Source organism: Diplotaxodon limnothrissa, linkage group LG1 (genome assembly GCF_057381915.1).
Source record: "Diplotaxodon limnothrissa isolate DT_005_m linkage group LG1, D_limnothrissa_male_GT1.1, whole genome shotgun sequence".
Lineage (NCBI taxonomy): Eukaryota > Metazoa > Chordata > Actinopteri > Cichliformes > Cichlidae > Diplotaxodon > Diplotaxodon limnothrissa.
This window is the reverse complement of record NC_140596.1, coordinates 9470101-9483792: the sequence shown is the minus strand read 5'-3', so window position 1 is coordinate 9483792 and position 13692 is coordinate 9470101. Positions and strand designations below refer to the sequence as shown.

The window sequence follows — 13692 nt, the reverse complement described above, 5'->3', positions numbered from 1 at the left end:
CAATTTATGCAAACATGCCACTAAAGCTATGTGATTTATCTCTAACATTTTAAATATTTAAATAAAGAAAGAGCTTCTTGGAGCGCATCAAGATCTTTACACCAGATATATTCTAAAAGCTAACTGCTGTCTGAAAAAAAATCACAGGACATAACATAAAATAACATAACATTTTAAAAACACTGGCAACTGAGTTTTGCTTGTGTCATGAGTTGGAGCTTCTGAACAGCACTGTTGAGGGTTGGGATTTTAGTCACTTGCCATAATTACAGGTTACATTTGGGTGAGAGTTGAAAGTCAGTGTGAAGGAGTGTGTGACACTGGATCACTAACAGAGTTTGATAGAAAAAATGAGGCTGCTAGTGGTCTTAATAAAAATGCAGTTGTGAAGGAAAACACAGAGCTTCAGATAGTGAATACAAAGATATCACATTATCAATAAAGCTTATAAAATTGACAACAATATTTACTTTATGTACAGCAAATGTTAGTTAATAAATGTAAGGAGCTATTCAACATTTCAGTACTGCAGATTGTGACAAAAATGTTTAAGTACATTGAAAATAACCTCTGAATACTTAGTCAAAGTCACCTTTACAACAACAATTAGGATAAAATTAGAGGTAGCAGCGGATTTAGGATCGCTCTTCTTTTTCACTTTAGAACATTTCAACATTTTCCTTCCCATTTTTGCTGACGGGGCGTTGTATGCTTAAATCAGAATCTTCATAATCATCTCTACAGCCTACATTAAATACTCACACACAAACGAGTGCACTTCAAGTGGTTTTCAGCAGACAGCGGTGTTGTGACACTCAGACACGCACACGCAGACCCTTGTTTACCCATGCATTCACACAAAATTTCGCTCTCTCACACACACACACACTGCACCCTGCTCTGCAATCACTTAAATTCCTTCATATGTTTTCATCTTAATGTCACTCTTCCTCTTGTCCCTCTTTTCCTTGAAAACCTTTTGGCTTAGTGGTCTGGAAGGATTGTGGTGCTGGTTTGGAGTTGTACAGTTCATCCAGTAGAGGATCAGAGAACCAGGGCGAGAGGAACAAGTGAGCAGCTCCTCTTTGCTTCCTCTCAACCCCCCACCTTCAAGCTCCTTAGTCTTATATTACTGTACTGTGGCCTCCTGCTGCATACCCAACCTTCTCTATGTTTGGCAACCTCTTTAATAATACTGATTAACAACATGTCAGTATGTGCACCCGTCCCATGATCCTCCTCTCCACCTCAATGTCTATCAGCATGCCACTACATGGGTAACTGCCCAGAGTTTTAGGAGGGAGCAGCCTGCACTCTGTGTCTGCTGACCGGGATGGGTTTTGTGGCCTTACAGGAGTGCTGAGCTGTTCCAGGCAGGATGGAAATTCAGGACTGGTAAAAATGGTGGTAGTGGTGATGGTGTTCGTGGTGATGGTGATGCTCATGCCGCTGCACAACTTGCGCCAGACCCCCCTCATAGAGCAGCACGCTAGGTAGGTCTCTCACCTGCTCCTTCTCCACCACTGGCCCAGGTGCTGGTAGAGGGCCTAAGGCTCTGTAGCCCTGGCTCTCTTTGGATCGTTGCTTGTGTTTGCGGTACGGAGCTGTAGACTGATGAGGAGGAGTCTGACTGGGTAGAGCTGGAGGAGGGGGAATACCTCGGCTCCTCATCACTCTGCCATTGATCTGCGCAGGAGGTGTACGGCTGTGTGTCTTTGGAGAACGGAGGGCATGTTTCCCTGAGTCTTGGCCTCGCAGCCGGGCAGAGTGGAGGTTGTCTGGAGCAACGGTGTCCACAACAGTCTGTAAGCGGCGGTGATGGGGATGGGAGTGACCATTTTCTGGTTCATGGGAGCGAGAACGAGTCTGGTTAGATGACCTGGCCTGAGGCTCTGCTTTAGTCATCTCTGCAGCAGGGGCTGTGAAGGAGAGACAAAAATGCTTATTTTAAACAACTGCAAACAACTACAAACTATGATGGGGTCACAGAACTGACATTCAAAGTGAAGTGGGCCCTTTAAATTCAGTAATAAAATCAGAGAAAATGGAGCAACTCAATGACCGAGTGGTTAGAAAGTGTCATGGATCGCTGTGTGGCAGGCAGGAGGAGGACCCAAAATGCAAAACTCACAGACACGGGGATGAACTCAAAAATTACAGCTTTAATGCTGGAGAGGCAGAACGTAGGAAATACGAAACTAAACTGGGAAAACTAAATACAAAGCTCGCCAAGAAACACAGGGAGGAACACACACAACATGAGGGAGAACGCGACACAGAACTGAGGGAGACGCAGACATAAATACACAGAGGGTTAACGAGGGAAGTGGGAGCACACGGGGAACACAGGTGACACTGATAATAATCACGGGACATGGCAGGAGTGAACACAACACTGACGGTAGAGGTGAAACAGGAAGTACAGAGGTTCAGACAGGAGGAGAGAGAGCACGGGGAGAACACCAACATAACGGGCAGGGGAGACACGGAATAAACACGAAAGGGGACGAGGGCTCATGAATACACAGAGGGGCACACAGGGGGTGAGAGTCACAAAGGGAAAGCACTCAGGGAACAACACAGCAGGGCAACTCAGGAAACAGAGCCTAAACAGGGAACAAAATACAAACATACAAGAAAACTAAGAACACTGGGCCAACATGGCCCAGGACCATGACAGAAAGCATATTGTGTGGCAAAGAATGGTATAACCTCCCAGTCTGTGGCATCTCATTCCCCTGCTCTCTTTACCCAAATTTCCCATCTATTCCAACTCTGCTATCTTAACAATAGCAAATGGCAAAAGAAGAATTTGATAAAAGTAAAGTGAACCACAGTGTAAAAAATGCTGTGTGACCAGCTTTCTAATAAATTTTGTCTTAAGGTTTGACGGTAGGATTCTGGCAGCCACGTGTCAGGTTCTTTCTCCGTGCAGATAACCCTGAAACAACTTGACAGAGAGCAGATCTCTGTTAGCACTTTCCTGACAGAGCTAACATTAAAATAATCACGTCATCACTAACCATCAGATCAAGGCTGTTGCTCATTACACCTAATACTTCACTTAACAACAGCCCACTCTGTTGATGGGCTCTAGCCTTGAACACTTGATGTATTGTGCTTGCCTGAGCCCACATGTTTGTACTGGCGAGGAGCGCAGTGGGCTGCTAGTTCCATCTAATGGCTCCAAGCAGGTGCCGCAGTAATGAGGGCCCCTGGATGCAGCTTCAAAGGGCCACCGTCTGCATTTCTCCCTCCCCTCCCCTTCCACTGGCCCCTGTCCACTCACCGGCTCCGAAGCGGGACGTGTAGTTTTCGATGCCTGCCAGGTCCAAGTAGTGGTTCCTGCGTTCCAGGTTCTCATCCACACAGTGGCGCTGGCAGCCAGGCTGGGTGTGGTGGTCACTGTGGTGGCGCCTGTGGACACAAGCGGCACCGCTCATTAGGTAGCAGTTTGGGCCACTGAGGTTCACTATGGTAATGTTTGGAGAAAGTAAAACAAGTGTTCCTTATGATCAGCCTGTGGCACGGTAATTGTTAGAGAAGTGAGATTGTGATAGGAAAATCACTGGTTTGAATGTCAACTGGGAGTACTTGAACAGCACAGAGAGTGAAGTGTCTCTGCTGTTTATTCTTCCTCATTGCAATGCACTGGGCACAGCTAATTAGAGAGTAAAGGAATATTACAGAAGCCATGTAAGAAGTCCTCCTAAAACAAACTTTGCCCCTAGACGTGTTTTGTAGGAATGTTTCTACTTTTAGATTGAAAAATCAGTGGCACAAGCCTTAACATGCTGCTTATTCATATACAACTGTATACACTACAACCAGCAGACACTGAGACACGTACAAGAGAGATGGGTTTACCTTAGGAGTGCTCGAGACTTCTTCTCTGCACTCTTGGGGTCTTCAATGCACTTGTCATTTTTCTCTCTTGGGTGGGGTAAGTCTGAGTATGTGTGAAAGACAGGAGGCTATTATCAAAGAGAGCAACACAGAGCTGCCACACACACACGCACCCAAGCACGAACGACAACAGTCACACAAGCCTCAGAAGAAAGCAACCTTTGTTTTGGGGTTTTACTTTGAAGATCTATAGAAAAGGAAAAACAACAGTGCTTCATTTATTCTATTTTCAACTCCCAGTCTTTTATAAGGCGTGGAATAAAAAAAAAAACATGCAGACTTCAGAAATAGTTTATTAAGGACGTGAGATCTGATGCGGTTTGAAATTAGCATGAAGTCAACCAGCAATCTTTTCAAAGCATGCTCTGCCTCAATCTCTTGACAGATATTTATAGCCGAAACAATAGGACGCAAACACACAGGAATATATACTCTTTGAGATATTTCTCCCTGACGACTTGTTTACCAAGTCGTCAGTGAGAAAAGTTAAGTTGAACGCAGCTATATTTTCCCAGCAGCTCTGAGAAGGGGGGACGAAGAGAGGGGGAGCAGGGGGGAAAAAAGGGAACTTTGGAGAAAAGAAAAATGGCTGTGGTTATCAAAAGGACTCAGCACATCTCTTAAGGTTTCTTTCAGAGTATTTGAAGGCGCTGAGGGAGGGGGCTCTCTCTTGGCTCTGTCACTCCCCCCATCATTAAAAATGAACCCCATTGAGTGGGAGAGATGGAGCGACGCCGAAACTGCAAGGAACAAAGCGCTGACAGGCCTGAAGAAGCCGCCTTTCTGCATGACAACAAACACATGTCTGGATGAGCTGACAGCATGCAACACAAGGGGGACCCCGAAATGCCCTCTCTTCTCCGCTGCTCCCACCCACTGCGTTAATGCGAGCTTTACCTGCGGCACCCTGCGTGCAGCTCCTCCACCGCTGGCTGGAGTCAGGAGCCACAGAGAGCTTGACACGTAATGTCTTGCTGCTGCCAGGAGAATGGTTGACTGAAGCGTCGACAACCTCGTAGATGGTGTGCAGCAGGCTGGTGATATCCTGCAGGAAACAGAAGATGAGAATTTGTTAAATTGGAGAGCGTTTTTTTAATCTTTCATTAATTAAATGTTCAATTTTGCAGATTCTTAGTCACACTGGTACAAATACAGATTTTCAAGAGAAATGGAACATGGGAGAGTATTCTTATGCCGACACTCTGAATCCAAGAATCTTAAGCTTTAAGCATTTAGACCATGCATAATAAATATCATGCTAGCGAAGAATTTACAGAAGTGTCTTAGACAACAGTGAACAGAGAAACTGACATCAGTTACTTCTGCTTTCCAAGTGAAGCGATCAAGTTGGGTATAAAGACAAGTTATAAATTCATAAAAACAAATGTCTTGTCAGTGGCACGGAAGCCTGTCAGGCCTGATATGAGTTGTATTAAGCTGTGAGCGCTGCACTTTCTATATTTGTTAAATTTGTTGAAGATACACATCTACAGTAGCGGCAACATCTAGGCATAGTAACACATACAAACAAGGATCAGATAAATACTATGCTGAAAAGGGGAAAAGCTAAAACTGTTTATACAAACAAATAACTTTTGTTGTCAATACTCTAAAATGAAAAATGTTCACATAGCAGTAAGCTGAGTGACCACACATTGTAACATAGTGCTAGCTCTTGTGGCTCGTTAATCGGTATATTTTGCACTGAACTAATGACTCCCGCTTAAGTATCGGGAACTATGATGGATTCTTTCCTGGGTACAGAAGTAAAATGTCCAGACTCGTATCATGTGCTGCATCTCAGATGTCTTTAGGAAGTAAGAGGGTTTCACTATAACTGCTAAGAATCAAGACCGAACCACACAAGTCTGCAAAAGCATGATTTTTACTCACTATACCACTATGACTCATAAAAAGGACTATTATAAATTCTACAGGGATCAGTTCCACATACTGGTTTCAGACACAGACAAAATGTAAAAAATTTCAATTAAAATAAAATAAAAGCTTCCCGTGTCATTTTTGGGTTTCCTTTTCTTTTTATTTGTGTGAATGGATTACAAAAAAAGAGAGAGAGAGAGCTGGAGAAGGCAATGCCAAAAAAGCTGCACAGCCAACCACACAGAGGACAGCTCCAGTCTCTTTGCGCTGTTTCAAGTTGTTCTCAAAAAACACGGGCCTTTCTCGATGTTCTCTCAGATCTGTACCAGGCAGACGCAAGCCACAAGGTGCCTCACAGGAGCGGAAACACATACCTTTGCTGGATTCAGTTCTTACAAGTAAGACTGGGTTACAGGCTTTTTCTATCCATGCTTCCCTTTCGGGTGTGGCGATACCAAAAAGAAGTGAACAGGGAAGTTATTGATTTTTATTCCAACCTAAGGTGGGACATGATTCAGGATAAGCAAACTGCCGGCCAGGCTTTTTCTGTGCAAATCTCTTTAATGTGTGAAACATGCAGGAGAATAAACAAATACAGATTTCACGTTTCAAGGATTTCAATTTAAATTTAGTGCATGTTTTTGGCAGTTATTTGGATGTATTCACTGTCTTATTATCACGTCTTCTTTTATTTATTCATTAGGCAATTAAAGGCTTTTCCACTGAAGCAGGCGATTACCTCTCGCGTAACTTTGCCGCTGTTGTCAAAGTCGTAGAGGGTGAAGGTCCACTCCTGCCTGTTATCCTCCTCCACAGACACAGCGCACTCCAACTCCTGAAACAGCCCAGCATTGAATCAGTACCATACAGTGTGTGAGTGTGTATTTGTGTGTCCTGCTATTGCCCTAGTTTCATCCAGAGGGGGAAGTAATAAATGTCCTGTTTTGACACTCACTTCAAACTGGAGCTGTTTCTGTGGCCCTGCGGGAGATTGGCTGTCCCTCTCCTGCATCTTCTCCTCCACACAGCAGCTGTCTGTCTTCTCCGGGGGTAAAGCCACTGCAATGGCACACACACAGACACACACAAAGATAAAAGAGAGAGCCTGAGGATGGCAGCATTGGGTGCAGCCACAACCTGAGGATATGTCGTTGCAATCAAGTGCGCCTTGTAAGCTCTGACTTCCGAGTTTGGCAGCCACAATTAAGACATGTCATCCATTCCAGCGCTCCTGGATGTAAAAACACAGCCAAACTCTTAACCGTTTTTGCCTTACACTTTTTATCATTAAATTGTATTTCTATTTATTTGATCCCAGTTATATATTTTGCAAGCAGAACAGCACTTTGATGAGCTTAGGAACAACTTGCAAATTAGGTTGGATTTTCTGTTTGGTTGGGGGTTTTTTTTTCCACTGGGCTGCTGAGGTGCACTGAAGTTGTAGGTTTTATTTACACTGTTTTTGATCATGCTCAAAGGCTGCAGAAAATCAAAGCACAGTTTGGTTCTCACAGTTCAAAAATGCTTTTTGGAACATTTCATGTTAGCAATCAGAGCAAACTGATCCATGACAGTGTGGGGTCAAGTACCTACAGCGATAAAAAAAAAACAAGGAAGTGATTCTTGTTTTTTAAAAGACATTTAAAGGAGCCTCTACCAGAAACTGAAAAAACACTTTTGTATTTTTCTGCATGAAGTTAGGCAAAGAGTTCATTACTTCATCATTCCATTGAGCAGAAGTACTACAGAATCAAAACAATAAAATCAAGGATGGGAGATGAAACGTTGAAACTGTGACAGCCCTAATTCTCTGGTGGCAAAAGCTCTTCCATCATCCACACACATAGTAATAGTTTTAAGCCGTTAGCTACAATATATTGCATATCATCTCAGTGGGTTCACCCTGAGAAGGGATGTTAAACATGAAACTGAATGGCATAACATGCCTAAAACATGATAGAATATGGCAACCAGCATTTGAATATAAATGGTGGAAGTGACAGAGCTGAAGGTCTCCAAGAGGCCCCCGAGCCCAGCTCAGTGCTGCAGAGCTCACCATTTTATTGGAAAGATATATACCGTACATCACCATCCAGGCTCACGGTTAGACAGTCTGTGGAAAATGTGTCGCATACATTTTACCAATTAATATGACATCGTTATTCACCTCTTTACTGAACACAGAGTCACCTGGACAGGGTTCAAAGTAACAGTGTTGTGCTAATACAAACCACGAGACCTAAGCGTTCTTTCAACCCCAAATCAGTGAGCATAGGTGAGGCTATGTCCCGCTGTTTGATCAGAGGTGCTCAAAGTGAACACTGTGTGTGAAAGCAAATCTACCACTGATGTGAATGCATCTGCACTGGCTCCATGACTCTGCCTTTTGATGAATCAGTTGGCACAAATGTCTGTATAGAGTGCTTCAGGGATGATGTGTTTTTGTAGGCCAACCAGGAAGAAAGCATCGCCATGGTTACCTGGGGAAAAAAATCCATTGAGATTTTTCAAAGATTTTTGGTTTACTGGAGAAAATTTGTTTATGATTTTAAACATATTCTCCTCAAGTTAATTCAGCTGTGACAGTTGTGACATTATATGCAATTACCAAAAGTCACAATGCAATATTAGCTTATGAACAAACAACATGACAACTTCAGCACCACCACCACCACTAATCTCTAATCTCATTTGGTGTGATGATGCTAAATGTCTCCAACAACGTGTTTAGTTTAGTTTAACCTTGTATTAGCAAGCACCTTTTCTGGGATACATAAAAGCTCTGAAATTCACCGGTGGAGTATTTAAATGATCAAAGAGTTGTGTTATCCACTCTTTGTATGTTTTGGTATCTAAAGAAACATAAATTCATAAACCTTGACTTTGAAATGAGTGAAGTGGAAGTGCCTTTAAACATGAGGTCAAAGTTGAGGAAGGAGTTGTTGTTTTTTTACTCTATTACAAGGTTCAACTGTCGCTGTTCAGTTCAAAGTCTAACTTTCAGTGTTGCGTGTTAGCCCAGATCTAATGCAACCAAAATTGTCTTCTATGCTTTGAAATCAAGCATTTGTTTAGAACACAATGCCACAGACACAAACAGTATGTAACTGAGAATCAGGAGGTGTACCAGTCAGGACCTTTACAACTCTATGAATTACCCAGACACATCATTACCTTATTCTCACAGATGTATTCAGCCGTAGCCCCCAGTACGTTTCACCTCTGGTCATTTAGGTTTCCCCTTCCACCATCCCCATCACCCAATCACAGCCACAAAGTCTGTATCCACCCATAAAGCCACACCCCTCACCCCCACCCTCCCCAAACCCCTCCCACCACACTTTGAAGTTCCATTCTCAAACCTTCTGGAAGAGGATCAGACCGGCTGTAAAACAGAATCACTAATTAATTAAGCCAAGTCAAATCTGAAACACTGTTTGTTTGCTCGCCAACAGAGCAGACACAACAGCCCAATTTCTTTCCTCCTGATCCAAAGCAGATCAAAGCAGACCTGTCTCATCCCTGGGTAGGGGAAAATGCCAGAAATGAAAGGCATCATCCCAGGGAGCTTTTACCAACTTTTTGGAGAGAAGCAGCATTTGGGGTCCTGCTGTTTGATCATCTGAGGTGCTCAAAGGGAACATTGTGTGCGAAGGCAAATCTGTTCCGAAGCAGGCTCAATATGGTGGTGAGATGCTTATCTCACGGCTAATGAAATGCCGGGAGGAGTAACAGTAATCTGTTATCACCCTCCTCCCCCCCTCTGACCCCCTCCCAATCACAGACATAAGCCCACTCTTTATGAGTGAAGCTGCCGCTACGGGATTGGCTGCACATCAGATCTGAGGGGCAAGATGGGGGCAGTCGAGTCTGGCACCATCCATGCCAAGGCCGTTCCAGTGACTGCACTACACTTTGCATGCATACGCGTTATGCAAACACACACACACACACACACACACGGAGAGAGCATCACAGGCAGGTTGGGAAAGCTGCCACACACTATGAGCAATCACACTCAGTCGGCTTAGCTAAAATACTTTATTACACATAGCAGCCCCCCACTCCCTCCCCTATATGTACAGGCAGAACCAGCATGATTTTGGGAAGGCCTGGATGGGATGCTTCTTGTATTGAAAGGTAACTTTTCCTCCAGCAGTTTTGTGACCAGCTGTAATCGCTGTGTATCCAACACGTGAGCCAGATGTGAAAGGATGTGATGATGGAAAGGACTGTTTCTCTTTTTCAACAAAAGGTTAAAGAGTATATTAAAAAAGTTTGCAACGGTAGGTTTTCTTGAATCCTAGCAGTACAGATGTAAATAATCCTTAAGCTAATTTCATCACTGAGCTTTTTTTCCTCTTCTCAATTTTTGCTGCATGTTTTCTTTAACTTACTTCCTTAAGACAAAAGAAGCCCTTTCTCTTTGTTGTTCGTGCTGTCATTTCTTCTCTCTCTCTTCCCATTTTATCTGTACTCATCTTTGTGAAATCTATAGATACTGGATCTGATCAAACTAAATGGAGTTAATGCTATAAAACTTCCACAGCTACTCGTATTAGGGTAGTCCATTTTTAGTAGTAGTCCATTTTTATGTTTACAAAAGGTCAATTTATTCAAGACTGAAAACAGACAACATGAACATATCAAATGCCTATAGAAATATTTTAACAATTCAAGCTATAATCAGCTTTGCCCAACCTGAGATCTAAGCAAGATCTGTAACTACTCTGTTTCTCAAACAAAAACAACATTTTTTAGAGGTCAGTACTATGTAGATATTGACACATAAACTATGAAATCTTTTATTAAGCTGTCTTGAACTGTGGCTATTAATCAAAGTGAATGAAGAGAGCAGCATACTCTAATTAGCAACATCTGTCTTGAAGGGAGGACAGGCTTGGCCCATACACAGTTTAGCCCAGTTGCTAAAAATCATTTCAAACTCCATTTATCAGTCACATTATCTCTTGTCTCTCTGCTATTATCCACTGAAGTGAAACTGAAGTAAAACGGAATTTTCTGACATGCCTCCAGATTCTGGCTTGGTCTCATTCGACCCTACATTTTTGCCTGCACCTCACGTCCAATCGTGTCTTTAAATGGGAGGGAGAGACTTTCTCCTCCCAGAGCTCTTAATCCAGGATCACATCACATCAGGGAAAAAACATGGGGGAATGGAGGCACTTTGCAGTGCACCGCTGGGGAGGGGCGGATGAGAGATGGAGGAGGTGAAAAGGCAGGAGGGAAAGTAAAAGGGACTTCATCAGCACATTGCTGGGGCTTAGAGAATGGGTGTGGAGCAGAGGAGGAAGGGATGAAGCACTGGATCAAAGAGCCACACAAATACCTGAAGTTCAATTCCAAATAGTGTTTTTGGGATAGGGTTTTTTTTCCATTCAACTGAAACAGTACTCCAACTAATTTCACCACAGAGAGGAAAAAGATTGGGAGAGACCTACCTTCTAAACGATAGTGTTCATTGCCAATCCCCTCAGCACATGCTTCATCCATGGAGTCCTGAGCAGAGAAAGAAAAAGATGCATATATCATTGTTTTAAGTCACATAAAGCAAAAGTCGTCATATTTTTGTCACATAAAAACAAACATCTTTAACGATGCAAATCCACACCACTGCTTTTCAACGCAGAGTGACATGGCCGAATCGAAATTACAGCTTTTATATATCTATATATGAACAAAGTTTGACAAGTGCGCGCTGAGCTTAAACAGCAGCGGAAAGTTTAAGAGGTTGGTAATTGCAGGACTGAAACAAACTAAGCAAAAGACTGGCAGTCAGATTTGAGACTATGAAAGAAATTTTTAAATTACTACCACTGACCCGTCAGCGGGTTCTGAGAAAGACTGTTGGCTATTTCAGTGTCAGACTCTCACTACAGCAGCAGGCTTGGGGATTTCTTTTTATCCTGGGACATTTTCACCTGGGACCCCTCTTCTGGAAGCTCAGACTGTTAGTGCATACCACAGAGGCTGGAGGGATATGTGATCCTTAGAGTTTACTATGGAAAAGTCTGGCTCAGGTATCCATGTGGCAACACATTCGTTCAGCTGAAAATCATTACTCACAGGCTGACAAATGCATATAAATGCATGAATGTTTTTCGTTGCACATAAACCCCTGCAAAAGAAAAGCTTGTTAAAACTGCACAAAATGTGTTAAAAAGCAGACTTGTCACTGGCGATGATTAACCCAGACAACTGTTAACGAACTTTATAAAACAACGTGCATGTTTATTGTGCCTTCTGTGATCATAAATGTGAGAAAGACAGGTGTGTTACAGTGTGAGAGCAGATTTCTGAGTACTCCAGTGTGGTAAAGGGTCAAATTGGCTGATCCTACTCTCCTCAGTCTACTACTGGCTAGGTTACAACACCGTGGGTGGCCCGAGGAAGAGAATACAACTAACCACAGGACAAGGGCTGATAGACTAATACCCCAAAGCAGAGACCTGGGAAAAATCTGTTTGTTATTGGTATGAGTAGGTCAACACAGATTCCAACTTGGCTTCATGACCCTGCTCTACAGAAGATGTCTGCAAATCTGGGCAACTCACACCTGGCTGATTCACAGGAGAATCGGCCAGAGGAAAATTATACGAATTTGATTTTGAGGTTACTTATCCCTGGGATTTCCAGTAAATGTTCTAGTAAGCTGCAGTTATCTTAAATAAAGTATCATTATAGGTCTGATAATACTAGTGTTTACTAGTGGAAGTTTTAATTTCTTATACAAAGTCTCTTGTTTTAAAGAAAATTATTCAACCTGAGTTCGGTTAATCACTACTTGCCCCAGTCACAGAGACTCCCTTCCACAGTACACATATCTCACTACTAAAGTGCTAAAATAATACAGAATAACACTGCATGATTACTAGATAAAGTATTGACTTCTCTTTTTATATCAGTATACATAATTCCACCTCATTTTTAAACTCAGATAGTGAAAAAGCCACAAAGGAGTGAGACTGTTGATGTGTGCGAACCTATGGTTTACAGACACTGTCACAGTCACTTAACCCCAGAAAAACAAAATCAATCCACAACAAACATTCCTTTAATTCCTTACGCACCAAAAAACAGACCCTCACGCACACACACAAACAGCATCTTGAATGTGTTTCAGTTTTTTGATGAATGATCCAGAATTATTGAGGGGTTAGCCAAGAACATGAGAAAAAGGGGGAAGAGGAATGTACTAATTGGTTGTTGTCTGTGGTGATGGATGGGAGCTATATTATTAGCATGCTGGGGTTACTCTCTGGGATTTGCTCTGGTCAGCGTTAAGAAGAAAATATCTCAGGATTTTTTTCTTTTTTTTTGTAATTTCACATGCACACACCCACACACAAGCAGATCCAAACACATTCGCCTTCTTCTCTGATCAAAACTCTCTAACCACAAATAGATGTGAAAATACCAAAAGACCAAACAGAAATAATTCTAAAACTGGAACAGAACAACCTTATTTCTCCTCTAAAGTGCATTTCCCTTTTCCATGTAGCATGTCAATGATTATTTTTGACAGTCTAATTAAAAACTTCATGTTGTAAAGCTGTCAAGTATAAAGATATAAAGGTTAAATCTGACTTACAAAAGTACTTTACCTTGAAGCATAACTTCTGTCTTTGGCAATGATGGATCAAATCACCAAAATGCCATTTAGTTCTAAAAATAAACATTGTTTGCTTCAAGGTTTCCCACCACTCAATTGGTCACAAGAACAATAAAGCAATTTTTTTGTTTAGCAACAGAAAAGGGAAGATTTTTACTGCAAAACTAAGATTCTTGGATTATCTGTGCGTTTTATGTGACCTATTTATATAATATGCAGTCAAAGTTTCCAAATAACGAGGTCAGCATATATACAAGTAATTCTCACCAGCC

At 42.4% G+C, this 13692-nt stretch overlaps 1 protein-coding gene across 1 annotated transcript in view; it reads right to left on the bottom strand.

The window, feature by feature from the left end:
- Positions 1–615: 615 nt before the first annotated feature.
- nkd1 (NKD inhibitor of WNT signaling pathway 1) overlaps positions 616–13692 on the bottom strand; it is a 30221-nt gene continuing 17144 nt past the window's right edge. Inside the window, exons 4-10 of the mRNA XM_085352355.1 lie at positions 11250–11307; positions 6743–6846; positions 6527–6622; positions 4804–4951; positions 3868–3949; positions 3290–3417; positions 616–1919 (exon numbers count right to left, since the gene is read on the bottom strand). Of these exons, the coding sequence (XP_085208481.1) occupies positions 1387–1919; positions 3290–3417; positions 3868–3949; positions 4804–4951; positions 6527–6622; positions 6743–6846; positions 11250–11307 (1149 nt within the window). The 3' untranslated portion in view covers positions 616–1386. The remainder of the gene's footprint in view (positions 1920–3289; positions 3418–3867; positions 3950–4803; positions 4952–6526; positions 6623–6742; positions 6847–11249; positions 11308–13692) is intronic.